Source organism: Oncorhynchus keta, chromosome 22 (genome assembly GCF_023373465.1).
Source record: "Oncorhynchus keta strain PuntledgeMale-10-30-2019 chromosome 22, Oket_V2, whole genome shotgun sequence".
NCBI classification, from domain to species: domain Eukaryota; kingdom Metazoa; phylum Chordata; class Actinopteri; order Salmoniformes; family Salmonidae; genus Oncorhynchus; species Oncorhynchus keta.
The window spans coordinates 24,647,836-24,667,289 of NC_068442.1; the positions used below are offsets into that span (position 1 = coordinate 24,647,836).

Genomic DNA, 19,454 nt, shown 5'->3' on the forward strand with positions numbered 1-19,454 from the left:
ATTAAACATGAACGGAGGTTTAGAGCTGATAGAGACTGTTGGTTGTGTGCCAGACCCAGGCCCAGGACTGATAGCAGGAAGGAGTGGGAGGGAGGCTGGAAGCTCCAGGCAGTACGTCAGTGCTAGGTTGGGATCTCACCTGTCCAGCCGCCTCCGTCAACCCACACAGGGCCTTGGACGCCACTCCCACGCAATGCCCAAACGCTGGCACGTCGCCCGTCTTACAGTGCTGGGAAATCCCCGCCATGGACTCTCCAAGAACCTGTACATGGAGAAATGGAAATAAACTGTAAGATTACTGCAATTTAAAGTCTATGGTGCATGTGATTGTTTTGTAAGGCTTTACCTTTGAGTTCTCCATGACACTCTCGATGCAGTCAAAGTAGGAGAGCTCACTGACAGGCTCACTGGGGTTGTCCAGCAATCCTCTCACAGCCTGTACACAGAGGGAGAGGGGCTCAACAATAAGGACAGCACAAACTACTTTACCAATCTGATACCCACAGTGTTGGGGCAGTAAAATGTGTGCTATATGAAAAACAAGCCCAACTGTTTTTAATCTGACTGTTTTGAAGCCATGTTAATCTTTAACTTATAGTCATTACTTGGAAAATAAACCACCGATCTGTTAGTTACATAACAGTATCATTAGTGTTACTCAAGGGGTAGAAATGAATGGGGACTGTCATTAAATGTTGAGCAGGCTCTGTTGATGGAACTGAGGAAGTAAAGGAAGGAACAGAGGAAGTAACTGACTTGGTCATTATTTCCCATAGAGACAGAGCACTGCTGTGCATACAATAATGTCCACACAGAAACCCACAGCGACATGCATCTCATTCAGACATTAAATATCATCCATCCTGAATGATATGTACTGGTAAAATATTGCTTTGTCAGAAAAAAAAGGGGGGAAAAAACATTTACATCAAAACCCTTTATTTTGTTGAGACTGAAATAAACATAATCTAGCCTGAACATAAAAAGGTCTGTGTAGTGTTTGGTAAAAAGGCTACCTCCAGTTCTCTTAGAGCGTTGTCACACTCCTTCTGGCCCGGTGCCTGCTGGGTACACAGTGTGATGAGCTGGTTAATACTCTCGGTCACCGTTCTGAAACACAAGGGCAGCAGCATAGGGATTTTTAGCTCTCACATCTCTTTCCACATGTATACACAGCACACACTCTCAGCCCTTTACTTTACACACGCATGGCAGAGCCCATTGCCCCGATCTCCCTGTGACAATCTAACACTGCACAGGAGTGTCGAGGCCACGCTCAGCCTCAGTGATCACAGACAAGCTCCAGCCATGGCTTCCATCCATCTGCCTAATTAAAGAGAGGGAAGTCAGTCAGGCTAAAATCCCAGTGCGGCCAGCTGCCTGCCATGTCTCCAGCAGGAGGGATTCTACCATACTATCTCTGTCTATCTCTCAGCCTAGCAGCATGCTGTGAGGAGGGCCATACAACCACAGTCACAGCAGAGATGTTGCAGTAAATGGGTGGCTTTGATTGGAAACTGGATCAGAATGGCTCTGAATATTGAGTATGTTTTTTGTTCTAACTAGCTAACTATAGCCACTCCTTACGCTCTTACTTTGTGCAAACGTAGACCGTCCTTATACTCACGAGCTTGTGACATCCTTACACAATGCCATTCAACTCCATATTGAGTGGCCTCACCTTGCAGCAGCAGCTAACAGGTTCTTGGCGTTAGCTGCTCCAGGATCCACTGACAGGGACTTGGCTGCCAGAAGGAGCTTGCTGGATGCCATGGAGATGTTCTTCAGGTTGCCAATCACTTCGATTTGGTCCTCTTGGCACTATAAAGACAACATCACAATACAACTCCGCTGTTCCTTCAAGAAACATTTTATGACGTTTTTTTCGAGACACCTCTTTCCAGGAAAATGAAACTGTACTTATTGCCACACAGTCACACTGTCTATGCTCTCGAATGGCCTATGAAATTGACATCAAGTGAACCGTGTTCCCCACCTCAGACAGCCAATTCCCTTTCAACCGGATTAAGGCCTGTGTGTCATGCTACATCAACTGCACTCTCACACGATCTATCCAAAATAATTAGCAAAATAACCAGAACAAGATCATCAAAAGATCTCCTTACGTCTGACCGTGTTAGTGCTCTCGGGGATAATCATGTACCTAAGTGAATTAGATGAAAAGGTCTAATTAACAAATACATATAAATAGCTTAAGTGTTCAAGTGACGGAAAAATTTGAAATCACTCAACATTTGACGACCTCAGAGGCATTTTCATTTTATCCTATTTAACCTAAACTGTCTACCTAAACTGTCTATGATCAGGCATCGTAACATTTATTTCACAGGGAGAGGAATCAGATATATGGGGCTGTTGGGATCTTCTACAGTTAATGATACCTACTTGAGTGTGTCCGGCCATCTCAATGCCAGTGTCCAAGAACTCGTCAAAGTCCTCGCTAAATTTCCCAGAAGCCATGGCCAGCTGGCTGCTGGTACCCCGGGAGGAGTGGACCACGTCCCCTGCGGAGTGGTTGAGCTCAGCTGCAGTATGGTTTAGCTCACTCTGAGCCTCCTGGAAGGACTTACTGCATGTAGGGAGCTGGAAACACAGAGGAGAAACACAACTGTAGGCCTCAGTACTCCTTCTCACTATGAGTACATACTATGACACTATGAGTAAGTACTCATTATCAGTATAATTTGTAACATTAAAGGCCCAGGCTGTGTCGCAGCAGGCCGCAACCCGGGAGTCCCATGAGGCGGCGCACAATTAGCCTAGCATCGTCCGGGTTAGGGGAGGTTTTGGCCGGCTGGGATGTCCTTGTCCCATCGCACTCAAGCAACTCCTTGTGACCTGCTGGGCACATGCACGCTGACTTCGGTCGCCAGTTGTAAGGTGTGTCCTCTGACACAATGGTGTGGCTGGCTTCCGGGTTCACCTCTCCCGAGTCTGTACGGGAGTTGCAGCGATGTGACAAGACTGTCACTACAAATTGGATATCACAAAATATTTGTTTACGTTTTAAAAATAAATCAACGTGATTGTGTTTGAGGGGTTGGGTTAAATGCGGAAGACACATTTTGGTTGAATGCATTCAGTTGTGAATATATATTTCCACAATATGAGATTGGAAGGAAAGGAAAGAGGAAAGCCCATAAAATTGTCAGAGACTCCAGTCGCCCAAGTCATAGACTGTTTTCTCTGCTACCGCATGGCAAGGACACAAAAGGCTCCTTAACAGCTTCTACCCCCAAGCCATAAGACTGCTGAACAATTAATCAACTGGCCACCGGACTATTACATTGACCCCTACACTCCATTTGTTTTGTACACTGCTGCTACTCGACAGTAGCATAACACAGCTTCTATCTCAAGGTCATCAGACTGTTAAACAGCCACCACTAACATTGAGTGGCTGCTGCCAACACACTGACTCAACTCCAGCCACTTTAATAATGGGAATTGATGTAAAATATATCACTAGCCACTTTATACAATGCTACTTAATATAATGTTTACATACCCTACATTATGTATCTCATATGTATACGTATATACTGTACTCTATATCATCTACTGCATCTTTATGTAATACATGTATCACTAGCCACTTTAAACTATGCCACTTTGTTTACATACCCTACATTACTCATCTCATATGTATATACTGTACTCGATACCATCTACTGCATCTTGCCTATGCTGCTCTGTACCATCACTCATTCATATATCTTTATGTACATATTCTTTATCCCTTTACACTTGTGTGTATAAGGTAGTAGTTTTGGAATTGTTAGCTAGATTACTCGTTGGTTATTACTGCATTGTCGGAACTAGAAGCACAAGCATTTCGCTACACTCGCATTAACATCTGCTAACCATGTGTATGTGACAAATAACATTTGATTTGATTTGCATAGTCACTTCACCCCTACCTACATCTACAAATGACCTCAACTAACCTGTACCCCCGCACACTGACTCGGTACCCATACCCCCTGTATATAGCCTCGTTATGTTATTGTGTTACTTTTTTATTATCATTTACTTTAGTTTATTTGGTAAATTGTTTCTTAACTCTTTCTTGAACTGCACTGTTGGTTAAGGGCTTGTAAGTAAGTAAGCATTTCACGGTAAGGTCTACACTTGTTGTATTCGGCACATGTGACAAATAAAGTTTGATTTGAATAACACTGTGAAATTGTGAAAAATATGATAATGCCCTTTTAGTTTAAGAGCATTTGAAAAGACCGCTTGACATTTAAGCCTGCTTTGCTGGGATGGTGTTTTGGCCTGCCTGATTAGTTAAAAGACCAATAAGAAAGACCGTTCCAAACCTCACTGCCAATAACAGCTAGTTTTCAGTTCCCCCTTTCCCACTCAGACCACTCCCAGACAGTCCGAGCAACAATTTTGCTTGAGAAATTTCTCTTCGCTAAGAAGCTATTTTTGTTTCTTTTTGACCATTTTAATTAAAAACAATACTTGAAAACAGGCACTTAATTGTTACCCGAGAAATAAATAAAAATGGCTGCAGATTATAATCCATATTGTATTTGTTCTTATGTTTGTTAGAATTTGCCCTGAATAGATTTGAGACATCTGTACAGATGATTAATGACTCCAGTAATGAATGGAAAATGTGTGTTAAGGACAGCATTGCCATGCTCTTCTATAACCCCTTATATTTAGGTTGTGTATAAGACATCAACACTCCAAACTGCAGCCTCGCGCATCTGGCAGCAGGACTCACAGTGTCCACCAGCAGTTTCTTGCTGGCCTCTCCTATGCTCCTCAGGGCCATGTCCACATCCTTCTGGCCAGGCAGGCAGTTTACACAGTTATTCAGAGAGTGGGACACTGCCCTGGCCACCTGAAACACAGCACAGATAAGCCTGTCAGTGTGCTGATATTACAGATTCGAACAATTTCCCACAGTACTTGGGCACAGCTATGAAAAGGAAAAACATCTCAAATGCAAATCAGCCTGCAAGCGGAGAACGACAATCCATGTCACTAATTTATGCTACTGTCACAGACATATGCCAACCAATATGTTGATCTCCCAAAGGGCCCTGCTGCAAATAAGCAGTTTTCCGGCAGCTAGCGTTCCTGTGAGAGGATCGCTAAGCAGGAGACAGAGGAAAGAAAATAGCAACAGTTAAAGTAGATAATTGTTATGGAGAGTTGCAGTGTTTACAAATCGGTTATCAGCCAGACAGCAGAGGAGAGGAAAGAGCCTGACAGAAAACACTGTGCTTGGAACACGAACCCAGTTGTCTAGGAGTAAGATGTCAATACAGTCAGTCAGCAAGTTCCTCACCTGTGCTAGCCTTTGCTGACTCTCTGCGTCGCCTGGGGAGACCAGGGCCTGGTGGGCCTCATGAATGAGCATGGCAGATCCCTCCATGACGTACTGGGCAGAATCCAACATGGCCGCCGCAGATTGGGGTTCGTTGGTGCTGGCCGCCACACCTCTGGCTGCCTGGGCCAATGTCCTCAAGGCCTGGGCCGTCTCCCTGGCAGCTACGCCTGCACACAACAGACAGACAGACAGATAAGGAAGGAGGTGGAAGTGTTGGAGTTGGAATAACAAAGCTAGTCCAGGAAATAATGATGGAAAACCTGGTGTCAACGTCCCAGTGTGTCTCATTAGTGTTCTTTAAGATGGAGCTAAACAACCTACTCTGCCTCTGGCTAGCTACATCATGATTTATTCACTAGCCAAACTCCAAGCTGAATCCTACCTCATTTCCATCTCATTATCCCTTCACTAAATATGTCCTTACACAAAAATATGTACATACACACATTCAGGGGTGCAGCTTTAGTGCTCAGAATGAATAGAAAGAGTTGTTGGTAATGTGTAACTGAACAGTAGGAACAGCACGGTGAGCCCAACCTAAAGCGCCCCTGTTGTTAAAACAAATGAGTTAGATAGGAGAACGAGGCACCATGTGGGATTGGGGCTTTACTTATTACACACAAAGCAGAGATGTGGGAATGCAGCAAATCGCATCAAATTGCATTATCCAGCCGAGTGGAGCCCATTGCTGATGGAATGTTAAATCTAGTGAAAATAAGATGAATGAGAGAGAGAGAGAAAGAGAGAGAGAGAGTAGGAGGGCAGGAGAAGCCATTGTTAGAACACACTATTCAAAAATGTGTCTTTATCAATTCTCCTGAGAGACTAAATGGAGCTAGAATGGAGGCTAAAGAAAATGCCCGGCTTTGCAGCAGAACACAATCAGGTTTATTCCTCCCTCATAGGCAATAGTGATAACATCAATAAATCAAGAAATGAATTAGACTTGTACATCTATTGGTGAAGGGAAAGTGAATGCCTGTCAGGGTTTCTGCTGTCTACTTTATCCTCTTTCACCCCACTTGGTAGAGCTTTACTGGGACCCTTGAGCTAATCGTCACATAGTATTAGATGATATTAGGAACAGTTAGCACTGTCTAACCAAAATCCCAGAAACAAATGAGTCTACCTTGAGTTTAGGTAAACATTGCTCTTGTACTGCTCAATCATTTGCAGTGCACACTCTCTCTGTTTGAACTCCTACCTGTGTAGTGCTCATTGCCCTGGGCAGCACAGGTCAGCAGCTGAGCCATGGAGGAGCCAACAGCCTTGGAGGTACTACCCAGGTCCTGGGCACACTTCTCTAGCTGTAGGGACGACACATGAGCACAATGTCACGCCTTCTCACACATCTGCAGATTTGCTTTGCATGATTGGCGCAAATCACTGTATTCCAAATGCTCTAATATGGATTTAGTTATGTTAATGTACTAACCGATTCCCCAGGAAGTGGTTTGAGCTGCCCATCGTGTGCAGCCATCCTGGCATCTTGAAGCTCACTCCTCAGAGTTTGGACAGCATTGAGGGCATAGTCGATCTCCAGTGGGCCACAGGCTTCATGGGCCTGCAGAAGCACACAGACACAAACCTTTCTCACACAGTCCAGAGGATGTCTGAGCTGTATGAAAACATGACCTTCAGTAGCTGTGGATAGGGGGTTAAAGGACTTACCTTTTGGGTGGCTGTCCGCAACTCAGCTAGGCAGGTGGCCAGGTTCTTGGCACATTGGCCAAGTTGCATCGCTGCAGCCTGGTCTGTCACTGTGGGGACGGTTGACTTTGCAGACGTCACCATCTTACTGCCAGGCTGTAGGAAGCTCTGGCTGGCCATGATGAGCACTAGCTGGGAACTGAGCTCCTCTGGTTGGGCCTGGTTACTCCTCATCCCCTGGACCAGCTGAGGGATGTGGTCTGCCACTGCCTACAAGTACACATATCATTTGCTTAAACCAATGTAATGAAATCGGCAATATAAATGCTGCCAATATAGCAACCGGCTAGTGATAGTATTGGTTCAATACTGTACAAATGTAGGATCTTAATTTGATCATTGTTTAGTTGCTGAGAATTTTTCCGCAACACATGAAATGCAGATGAGCTTCGAGATTTACATACATTAATTGAAAACCCATACTAACACACAATTATATTAACAGTATTGCAATTTTCATGTAGCCTAATAGCTAATAGCCTAACCACCGATCAAGCCACATTATGGACTAAATGTTCAAATCCTGTTGCTTCAGGATTATTTTGCTATGACAATATAAGTCAAATTAAGATCCTACATCTGTAGGCATTTCATCATAGTGATCCAAGAGTGATCTTGTTTGCTGTGGGTCATTATTACCGTACCTTGCAGCTGTGTACTAGTTGTTGATGAGAGGCAGTGTTCTTATTGGACGCAGCAGCGTTCTGGGCAGCTGCGATGGTCTGAGTAGCAGCAGCCGCAGCCTGCTTAGCAGCAATCTGTTCCAGAAACAGAGAGATATATTGACAGAGGTTTATTGTGGGTAAATGTCTTACATCAGATAAATAGATGAGGGTAGTGTACTACTTGTATACAGTATCAGATTGAGCTCCTCAGAAAGATCAAACTAAATAGGGGCGGTCACAAACTAAGCTAAAGAGTTATTTCAGAATTTCCCAGTGGACATCGCCACCTGACAAAAGAATCCAAGTCATTGAACCTTTCATACTACTGTATTTTGTGTCGAGTACCACATTGTCTCAACATGCAATGTTGACAATTCATAAAATACATAAGCACTGTACAATACATGTGTTCTACTTCCATTAATCCACACAGAGGTGACTTCCTTTGAAGTGTAAACTAAATGGAAAGTGGCAAGAGGAAAGACATTCCAAGTTTTGTGGGCGGAAGGATGGAGGATGAAACAAGAACCTGAACAACAATGCTATCTTTGTCCTGGGGAAAACAGACAGCACAACGTAAAACGCAAGAGGAGAGGATGGAGATGAGTGGTGGAGACACAGAGAGAGAGAGAGAGAGAGAGCGCAAGAAAGAGAGAGAGCATTCCTTTCTTGCTGGTGAAACATACACACTACATGTATTATGCTCCCAAGAGCACAGCATGCTGGGAAGAATACAACACAAATGGCCATGTGTTGAAACCTAAACAGATAAATAAAGCTTTAGGTGGTCAGTAGGAGAGATTTCAGCCATATGAATGGGCAGGTGGAGGTGTAATCTCAGTTAACCTAAACCCATTACATTCTAAATATTTTTTATTATCTCTGTATCCTGTTTGGGGTGTAACTCATTACTACTACAGGCTACAGAGACAGAGAGAGATGTGCATCTATGATAACAAACTGATTACAGCCTTGGGTTAGTGAGCAGTGGAAGCTCCAAATGACTGAAGTGAGGGTCTTGTCAGTAGGGACTGAAATACTAAGGGCTAAACCCAAATCTTTACACTACGATTAACTCATTCACACAACTAATGTACTTCACATCTTCTGTTGCAGGATAATAAATAATGTAGAGAATATGCTAAATATGCCTCATCTGTGCAAATTAATTCAAAATTATCTGAGCCTTTTGCTATGCACTTCCCAAGGCTTGGGGGGAGATCCATCCATCTTCACATAGATCTAGTTAGTTCTATCTGACACAGTCTCCTCTTTAATGGTGTGTCATGGTGTTGGATGGACTTCTGTGGTTTGTGAAGAAGGACACATGCTGATTGCTACAAAACTACAGCAGGACAGGGTCTCAATGGTAGCACAACGGTTACAATGTGCTGTCATTGTCCCTCCACCCACCTCCAGCCTGTTGACCAGCTTCTTTTTGATGGCGTTTTGAGCTGCAGCGTTCGTGGCAACGCGTAACCCTTCTGCAGCCTCTCTCAGCCTCTGCTGCTGGTCCTCATTCTCTGGGTACGCTGCAGCCCCCTGTTAACAGACATGCACACACAGACATACACACAAGCACGCAGGCAGAAATGAGAGAGGGTTTGATATTCCCATTCCCATTGCCACTGCAGAACTACCATTGTATTTAGTGGCGTTTAGTTGCTTGCAAGCAAAAACACCACTAAATACAATCGTAGTTCTGCAGTGGCAAAGGGAATATCAAAACCGCTCTCATACTCTCAGTGGCACTCTACACATTTCCCCAACACTGTGACTGTATATTAAATGCAGAGGCATTAAGCTCTGTCTGTTTTCTGACAGTTTCCAAGGAAACCGTCAGAGCAAGATTCCCATTTCTTCTTTGTAACGGCAGTGGATTCGTGATGAATGTGTCACACGTTTCACTTGCCTGGCGTTTTCACATTGATAATATCCTGCTCATTTATACTTGTCTACAGCGCCATGGGCTTATTAAGAACCATTGGTGCTTCCCTTTCATTATTTCAGCTCTAAAGAGACGCAACGGCTCAGACTACAGCAGGAACATCTCATTTCCATCAAATGATATCAGTGGAGTTCCAGTTTTAGTTGCAGACATGACACTAATGATAATACACTAATATGACATATCATAAACTAAATGGCATACACTAATCCTTCCTAGGATTAGAATAAGTACAGTGTAGTGGTCGTCCGTCTTAATACCTTAGCAGCTTCTACCATCCTGGCCGTGGCATCAGCCAGGAGTTTAGCTGCTGCTAGCAGCTTCTTAGAGTTGTCCACGTCAACCTCAGCCTCAGCGTCTGACCTCATGGCATTGACAAGGTCCGACGTGGCCTGAGCCAGCACCCTGGCCTGACGCACCATCTCCCCTACACACGGTCACAGAGAAAGAGAGCGATCAGAGAGAAAAGAGAGAGAGACATCAATACCTCCCCACTGTGCTATCACTACAGAAACATGGCCTAGATTATTCTCTGAATGCTGATCTCTCATTGGGCCTCACACAATACACTACATGGCTTCCTTTTCACCTTCTGGTGTCATACTCACAGTAGTTTCTCCTTTGGCATTCTCCACTCTGGTTATAAAAATATATATTTCTTTATTCCTTCACAAAAATGCACAGAAAAGAACTAGAAAGCTGCTAGAGTGCTGTTTAGAAGCTACCATATTTCCCCAGTCAGCCTATAAAAACCTTGCCTACAGCTAGAAATACCTAGAGAGAAGACTATAAAACACATGACATCTAGGCTACGTTACATCCCGCAGTATTTACAGGCAAAATGGTCAGTGAAATGGGACTTTTTAGAATACTTGGCTGAATTACTGCAATATCTTTTTACAATAATTTATGAAAGTTAGCATGTTAAAGGGATACTTCGGGACTTTGACAATGAGGCCCATTATCTACTTCCCCAGCAGATACCCATAGACTTCCAGTCATTGCGCTAACGCTAGGTAGCACTGGCTTACGAAACGACCTCTAACTTCCATCATACTGGACACAGAAACATACAAATGATATGCACAAGTTCATCTGACTGGTGAAGTAGATAAAGGGCCTCATTGCTAAAATCTCGAAGTATCCCTTTAGCCCTCCAAAAATGTTCAGGTCATATGTTTTCTTTTAAGTTTCAAAGCCCCATTGAACAGTGATTGAGACCAGATTTGAAGCTCTGTAGTGGTTTTCAATTACATGTTTTCTACAACCCCTTGAGGATTGGCTGGGGTTAGGAATTCTTTAGACTCATCGGCGAACCATAACAAATACTTCAGGCTTTGAAAATATTTCAACGGCAGAGTTTTGAAGGTCAGTTAATATAAACCATAACCTGACAACATCTTTGGTCCCACTCACTCAAAATACAGGGGAACAACCTCAGTGAAAGTCTTGAGAAAAAAATACAAGAAACACAGGCTAGATACTGGTACCTACTTCAGTGATAGTAAGTAAGAATTAAGTCCTTGGATAATAGCTAGCTAAACTTTTTAAACTCAAACTGCTTGAAGCCAGAACTGACCAGGAATGTCTCCCCTTATCAACCCTACCCGCCCCTCCCCTCCTCTCCCAGAGCTCACCTGCGTCACCCATGGAGGTGAAGATGCTCTCAGTGACGGTCATGATGGTGTCTGTGGCCTGGTCGTAACGTCCGATGGGCTCACCACAGCTGGCATAGTGGCGTACGTGCTGCAGCAGGTCACTGAGTGCCTGGCTCACTGTGTTGGCCGCGGCACCCACCTGCTTCAGCAGCTCACCTTCGTCTGTGGCCGCCAGACAGGCCTCGACACAGTTCTCCACCGAGCGATCCACCAGCTTCCCTGCCTCAACCAGCTGCTCCTGGCACACCGGGGAACTGATGGTGGGGCTCACCACCTGGACAAACAAAGTCCACAGTCAATCTCTAGTGGCCACTCTCAAAATACAACACATTTAAAGAGTCAAGATCACTTTCTGAGTCAAAATGCAAACCAAGATACAGTGGGGCGAAAAAGTATTTAGTCAGCCACCAATTGTGCAAGTTCTCCCACTTAAAAAATTGAGAGAGGCCTACACTTCAACTATGACAGACAAAATTAGAAAAAAAAATCCAGAAAATACGTATTTGGTCAATAACAAAAGTTTCTCAATACTTTGTTATATACCCTTTGTTGGCAATGACAGAGGTAAAACGTTTTCTGTAAGTCTTCACAAGGTTTTCACACACTGTTGCTGGTATTTTGGCCCATTCCTCCATGCAGATCTCCTCTAGAGCAGTGATGTTTTGGGGCTGTTGCTGGGCAACACGGACTTTCAAATCCCTCCAAAGATTTTCTATGGGGTTGAGATCTGGAGACTGGCTAGGCCACTCCAGGACCTTGAAATGCTTCTTACGAAGCCACTCCTTCGTTGCCCGGACAGTGTGTTTGGGATCATTGTCATGCTGAAAGGCCCAGCCACGTTTCATCTTCAATGCCCTTGCTGATGGAAGGAGGTTTTCACTCAAAATCTCACGATACATGGCCCCATTCATTCTTTCCTTTACACGGATCAGTCGTCCTGGTCCCTTTGCAGAAAAACAGCCCCAAAGCATGATGTTTCCAACCCCATGCTTCACAGTAGGCATGGTGTTCTGTGGATGCAACTCAGCATTCTTTGTCCTCCAAACACAACAAGTTGAGTTTTTACCAAAAAGTTATATTTTGGTTTCATCTGACCATATGACATTCTCCCAATCTTCTTCTGGATCATCCAAATGCTCTCTAGCAAACTTCAGACGGGCCTGGACATGTACTGGCTTAAGCATGGGGACACGTCTGGCACTGCAGGATTTGAGTCCCTGGCGGCGTAGTGTGTTACTGATGGTAGGCTTTGTTACTTTGATCCCAGCTCTCTGCAGGTCATTCACTAGGTCCCCCGCGTGGTTCTGGGATTTTTGCTCACCGTTCTTGTGATCCTTTTGACCCCACGGGATGAGATCTTGCGTGGAGCCCCAGATCGAGGGAGATTATCAGTGGTCTTGTATGTCTTCCATTTCCTAATAATTGCTCCCACAGTTGATTTCTTCAAACCAAGCTGCTTACCTATTGCAGATTCAGTCTTCCCAGCCTGGTGCAGGTCTACAATTTTGTTTCTGGTGTCCTTTGACAGCTCTTTGGTCTTGGCCATAGTGGGGTTTGGAGTGTGACTGTTTGAGGTTGTGGACAGGTGTCTTTTATACTGATAACAAGTTCAAACAGGTGCCATTAATACAGGTAACGAGTGGAGGACAGAGGAGCCTCTTAAAGAAGAAGTTACAGGTCTGTGAGAGCCAGAAATCTTGCTTGTTTGTAGGTGACCAAATACTTATTTTCCACCATAATTTGCAAATAAATTCATAAAAAAATCCTACAATGTGATTTTCTGGATTTTTTTTTCTTTCTCATTTTGTCTGTCATAGTTGAAGTGTACCTATGATGCAAATTACAGGCCTCATCTTTTTAAGTGGGAGAACTTGCACAATTGGTAGCTGACTAAATACTTTTTTGCCCCACTGTATATCACTCAGATAATAAAATAAAAAGCCTATGCAACATTAACCTATTAAAAACAGTTCTTTAGCAATGAGGTTTGTGCAGTAGGCTATATGCTCAATACATTATCACTATTACATATTGGTTATGGTTGAATTGCCCTGCCATTGCATTGCTGTTCTTCAGAGACCATTTAAAAATTATATTTCAAAACGTATTTGATCACACCAATAATAGATCAGTTGTTGTATTAATTGTGAGGCACAGCTGAGTGAGCATACATTTAAATAAGTTGCTTTTATATTTTTATTTAACTGGGCTTGTTCCTGCAATGCATCTGATGGTGACTCTCAACAGAGGGAGAGAGTAGCAGAGGGTCCATCTCTCAACAAGACTCTGCTCTCCCTCCCTCAGCTGAAACTGATTTTACTCAATATAAAAAAAGACCCAAGCTGCTAATAACAACGTAAGCCTATCGATACACTTTCCTACTCATTCATTGCAGTGCTGGTTGTAGCACAACTTAAAAATTAACTCATTGAAACAGCAGCTTTTCTCTCTAGCCATGGTTGAAAAAGTTTAGAAATGTCACTGTCAACTTTTCTGTGAGCTTGAGGAAGCTGCAGACTGTAATCTGACATATCAGATTGGCCAGTGGTAGACCAATAGATGCACTTGATTTGCTCTCAGGGCCCACGAAGAAGGCAGAATTAATTAACTTCAGACACATGAAATGGTTCAAAATGGGAACACTTCGCCTACCCGGTAGCTGAATTTGGTGCACCTACCACCAACAGCGCAACAGACGAAATAGGAATGCAAGGCTTTATCGTGGGTTTCTTAAAGAAATGTTTGATGAGCAATTAGGAATGATTTGGAGGTTGTTGACCACTGGCCTCGGGACACATCAAATGAAATGTATTTGTCATATACACATGTTTCGCAGATGTTAATGCGAGTGTAGCGAAATGCTTGCGTGTACAAGACTGATAATCCTATTCTTGACATAACTAATTTAGAATAGGGTATAGTCTGTGCCGGAAATCAAGAAATCAAACAAACAGCCATTTCAGTTCAGTAAGCCAGCTCTTCTCCTATCACCATTCCTTGTCCTGAGCTGTCCTCCATGGCTACAGGAGACAGGGAACAGGGGTGTGGGTGTCAGTTGGAGCAGTACCTTGGTGCAGGCCACCAACTGTGAAGTGGACAGGGCACACCGAGTAGCAGCTGCAATCACTCGGTTCTGTAGCACCGTGTCCTCTGCCACCTGGGCCACGTTCTTGGCCTTGAGAACCATCATGGCAGCTGCGTTGGCCACTGCTTTGGCCAGGCTCATCAGAATGTCCTGAAAGACATGCATCACCGTCACTCACTGAGCCACAGCAGAGCTAAGAAATCGTGACTGGACGGACTGAATAAGGACATTTCCATTATGTGGTCTCAACTCTGGTAGCTATATAGCTGCATAGTCAGTATGCAGAAACAGTAGAAATACAGGCATTCTCTAGTGAGGGATTTGCTGTCCACTCAATTACAATAGCTAAAGAAAACAAAGCCTGATACCATTACATAAGTGTGTGTGCAGCTTTAAACAGGAACTGGGAACCAGCGTGTTTTCCTATTTGGCAGCGGAGCTATAGAAACAGAGTAAAGTGCAGTCCAACCTGAAACCTCTCGTCAGTCTCGCCCTCCCCCATGTGACGCAGCAGGTCCCCACTGGCCTGGCCTATACTTCCTGCTGCAGTCAGCACCGTCTGTCTGGGCTGAATGGGAGAGGATGACATCACCACGTTCACAACACTGACCCCACCGCGGCACCACAGACCAATCACAGCACTTGGCTGCTCTCAGACACAGTTCAAATCACAAATCAAAACAGCTCCCAGTGATTATATCTACAGGACACATAATTATTGTGTCCTTCAACCGTTTTAGAAAACATACTATAGAAACAGACTAGTGGACTTGTTAAAAAGGCAGTACACATCAATATATGAGAATAGAACAGATGTGATGGGTAGAACAGTGCTGTGTTGCGTCTGTACCTCTCCAGCCGCTGGCTCCACAGACCTGAGCAGGTCAGAGACGGCCCCTGTCAGGGTCCTGGCAGCTCCCATCAGGTTCTGCCCACTGCCCACCTGGTCCTCCACCAGCGCTGCCAGCAGCTTCACCCCCCTAGACATCTCTGTCAGGTTGGAGGAGATGGTGGTGATAGCACAACCCACCGCTGTGTAGTCTGTGTCTGTGGGGTCACCTGGGGAAGAGAGAAAGTCCTTGTTAACCCTTTCCAGTGCCTTCTGCTCTACCTCTGACAACATCTCTTCTCTCTCAGCCCAAACCACAAATCAGCAACCTGGGTGGTGTTATAATACACACACCCGTGTCACTATCATAATGAAAACACATTGGATATGGTACAGCAGAGATAAGTACAGAGAAAGAGAGAAGTGATAGTTATTTGTGGAGAGGTAAAAGGTTCTACTGGATGATAACAGGGAGCCTCAGTGCCATCCAACAGATGGCTGGGAAAGATGAAAACTTATCGAACGGCTGGCAGGGAGCAGTGTGGAGCAGCATGGCACAGCTCCAGCCAGAAGGCAGGGAGAGGCTGCCAGCCAGTTCAGATTCAAGACAACACGCTAACTATTTATTCCATCAATGGAAAAATGTATTATGGCAAATGGTAAATGCTCCATTATGTAAAGGGAACTCAGAGCCCCTCCTCTCTGGGCATTCCACATTGGCTAGGAAAATGTGTGTATTGATTCTATCCCTATGGGTTTTGCCCTTGAAGATGAGCGCCTATTATTTTTTTCTCTCAAGCTAGAGGACTAGAGGCCTTTTGTCAGAAAAGGATTCCAGTGCAAAAATAACAGACAACTCAAAATGTCCCTAGGTAACCTCTTGCACTCACCTGCTGTAAGATTGACCACAGATGCCGTTCCGGCGGTTATGGCATCTACTTGAGAGTGGATTTCATGTTTGGACTCATCCACTTTGTTCTGAACCCAAACTCTGGACGCCTTTCAGGAGAGGGAGAAGGATGGGTATTGGCTTTCATCACAGTAGGAGATTTTCAACCCAGATAAACTTTACTATCAGTGATTAAAGGACTAGCGCTTCTTCACAACTCCTACAGCTTTTGAAGCACCAGTCTCGAGCTTTAAAGTACATCTTCCATATTTACAGTCAATTTCCACCACCTAATTACACGTGGAACATGGGAGTTCAAATGGACTTAAAAAAAAAAAGAGTATCTCTACACTTAACAAATCAATACAGAGGGAAAACGCCAAAATTGCATCTTTAAAAAAATAAATACATTCAATGGGATTAATAATTTAATATATTTTCCAAAAACACACTAAAAGAACAAATTAATCTTCACTGACCAGAATGCATGGACCAAAAGATTCTGAGTATTGGAACAGTTTTGAATGGTGAGATGTAGTGGCTGTAGTGTATAAAGGGGGATTAGTCTAGTAAATGGGAGGTGGGAACTCACCATGTCCTGGCCCAGTGGCGGCAGGTTATCTACCTCCCCCAGATCAGCCTGGGCCTGCTGCACCGCCTGCATACTGGTGTTAATGGTCCCCATCAGGGCCTGCTGGGCCAAGCTCTGACAATACATACAGTTGAAGTCTGAAATGTACATACACCTTAACCAAATACATTTACATAGACTCAATTAGTATTTGGTAGCATTCACTTTAAATTGTTTAACTTGGGTCAAATGTTTTGGGTAGCCTTCCACAAGCTTCCTACAATAAGTTGGGTGAAATTTGGCCCCTTCCTCCTGACAGAGCTGATGTAACTGAGTCAGGTTTGTAGGCCTCCTTACACGCACACGCTTTTTCAGTTCTGCCCACAAATGTTCTATAGGATTGAGGTCAGGGCTTTGTGATGGCCACTCCAATACCTTGACTTTGTTGTCCTTAAGCCATTTTGCCACAACTTTGAAAGTATGCTTGGGGTCATTGTCCATTTGGAAGACCCATTTGTGACCAAGCTTTAACTTCCTGACTGATGTCTTGAGATGTTGCTTCAATATATCCACATAATTTTCCTGCCTCATGATACCATCTATTTTGTGAAGTGCACCAGTACCTCCTGCAGCAAAGCACCCCCACAACATGATGCTGCCACCCCTGTGCTTCACGGTTGGGATGGTGTTCTTCGGCTTGCATGAGTCCGCCTTTTTCCTCTAAATATAACAATGGTCATTATGGCCAAACAGTTATATTTTCGTTTCATCGGACCAGAGAACATTTCTCCAAAAAGTATGATCTTTGTCCCCATGTGCAGTTGCAAACCGTAGTCTGGCTTTTCTATGGCGGTTTTGGAGCAGAGGCTTCTTCCTTGCTGAGCGGCCTTTCAGGTTATGTCGATATAGGACTCGTTTTATTGTGGATATAGATACTTTTGTACCCGTTTCCTCCAACATCTTCACAAGGACCTTTGCTGTTGTTCTGGGATTGATTTGCACTTTTCGCACCAAAGTATGTTCATCTATACGAGACAGAACGTGTCTCCTTCCTGTGCGGTATGATGGCTGCGTGGTCCCATGGTGTTTATACTTTTGTACTATTGTTTGTACAGATGAACGTGGTACCTTCAGGCATTTGGAAATAGCTTCCAAGGAAGCTTGTTTAAAAGGCACAGTCAACTTAGTGTATGTAAACGTCTGACCCTCTGGAATCGTGATACAGGGAATTATAAGTGAAATAATCTGTCTGTAAACAATTGTTGAAAAAACTACTTGTGTCATACACAAAGTAGATGTCCTAACCGACTTGCCAAAACTATAGTTTTTAACAAGAAATTTGTGGAGTGGTTGAAAAACAAGTTTTAATGACTCCAATCTAAACGCATGTAAACTTCCGACTTCAACTGCACACACAGAAAGTACAGATTTTTATACACAAACAAAGATAAGATCACAGTTAGTGATGGTGTAAGCAAGGTTCTCTGCACATCACTGCTCCTACTGTGTGTCATTGGCATGGGTGCCAGGGGCATGCTCACCAGTGGGGGCATGTGTCCTCTGTGCATCTGCCCTGTGGTGATCTGCTGCTGGGCAGAGGGCATGGTGCCCATGTTGAAGGTGTTGTCAGGGCAGCCGATGGACCCAGAGCGGATGATACCTGGCAGTGCTACCGAACCATGCTCCACACGACCCACCCTGTTGAACTGCTGCTGTAGGATGGTGGACCTGGATGAGGGAAGGAGGGAGAGAGAGAGAAAGAGACAGAGACAGAGATATGGAAAGAGTGATGGAAAGAGAGAGAGAGATTCAGACCTTTACAAGACAACCTCTGACAAGGTTGAAGTCGATGCTCAGTATTTTCTCCCTAACAATGGGACAGTAGTACCAAAACCTTTATAGTGAGTTAGCGACGATAGGCACTGAAAGACATGAAAAGCGCTGTTTTCCTGCCCTTGTAAACAGATGCCACACTCACTATTGGTTAATTACTGCTTATTTTGAGAGGCAGCAATTATGTTCTGTGCTGAGAACAAAAACATGAGTTCATTCGCACCTAAACAGCAGGGAGTGATATGATGCCCAGTGTCTATCACAGCAGGATCCGCTATGAGACAAACAGGTTTCCAATAACAACCGGTGTCTGGATTCGGCGTAACAGGACAAGAGTCCATCTGTATTATGGAGTCTTTAGGAGTCTGGCTGCAGGCCAGGAGGAAAACTAGGCAACCGGGATCAAAAAATATAAAAGACAAATACTTCCAAGAACACAATATATTCCTGATGATCTTGTGTTTTTTTTGCAGAATAATATAACCGTCTTGCTCTGGGGTCTTTTTCTTATGGAGGTTAGGAATAATGAAAAGCTAACATTTCTTATTTAACTAGGCAAGTCAGTTAAGAACAAATTAATATTTTACAATGATGGCCTACCCTGGCCAAACCCTAACCCGGATGACACTGGGCCAATTGTGCGCCGCCCTAAGGGACTCCCAATCACGGCTGGTTGTGATACAGCCCGGGATCGAACCAGGGTCTGTAGTGACACCTCTAGTACTGAGATGCAGTGCCTTAGACTGTTGCGCCACTCGGGAGTACCAGGATAGTTACTACATTCCTGAAGGAGAGGGACAGAGGGAATTCTAGGATAGTGTTTCAGAGAACACATTAATCTCACATATACTATACAGTATGTTAAAGGTAAATTCAGTTTAACTCCTTTTATGTT

General features: G+C 44.1%; 1 protein-coding gene across 2 annotated transcripts in view; it reads right to left on the reverse strand.

The window, feature by feature from the left end:
* The window catches only part of LOC118401224 (talin-2-like), a 143,081-nt gene that overhangs the window by 35,348 nt on the left and 88,279 nt on the right, over positions 1 to 19,454 (reverse strand). For both annotated transcript variants that reach the window (XM_035798561.2, XM_052474935.1), the window contains 20 exons: positions 18,268 to 18,454; positions 16,748 to 16,861; positions 16,157 to 16,265; positions 15,288 to 15,496; positions 14,907 to 15,005; positions 14,420 to 14,587; positions 11,332 to 11,626; positions 9,955 to 10,121; positions 9,160 to 9,288; positions 7,726 to 7,839; positions 7,043 to 7,291; positions 6,807 to 6,935; positions 6,576 to 6,678; positions 5,330 to 5,538; positions 4,760 to 4,879; positions 2,407 to 2,604; positions 1,682 to 1,821; positions 1,017 to 1,110; positions 347 to 436; positions 140 to 262 (listed from right to left, as the gene is read on the reverse strand). In XM_035798561.2, the coding sequence (XP_035654454.2) occupies positions 140 to 262; positions 347 to 436; positions 1,017 to 1,110; positions 1,682 to 1,821; positions 2,407 to 2,604; positions 4,760 to 4,879; positions 5,330 to 5,538; positions 6,576 to 6,678; positions 6,807 to 6,935; positions 7,043 to 7,291; positions 7,726 to 7,839; positions 9,160 to 9,288; positions 9,955 to 10,121; positions 11,332 to 11,626; positions 14,420 to 14,587; positions 14,907 to 15,005; positions 15,288 to 15,496; positions 16,157 to 16,265; positions 16,748 to 16,861; positions 18,268 to 18,454 (3,046 nt within the window). The remainder of the gene's footprint in view (positions 1 to 139; positions 263 to 346; positions 437 to 1,016; positions 1,111 to 1,681; positions 1,822 to 2,406; positions 2,605 to 4,759; positions 4,880 to 5,329; positions 5,539 to 6,575; positions 6,679 to 6,806; positions 6,936 to 7,042; positions 7,292 to 7,725; positions 7,840 to 9,159; positions 9,289 to 9,954; positions 10,122 to 11,331; positions 11,627 to 14,419; positions 14,588 to 14,906; positions 15,006 to 15,287; positions 15,497 to 16,156; positions 16,266 to 16,747; positions 16,862 to 18,267; positions 18,455 to 19,454) is intronic.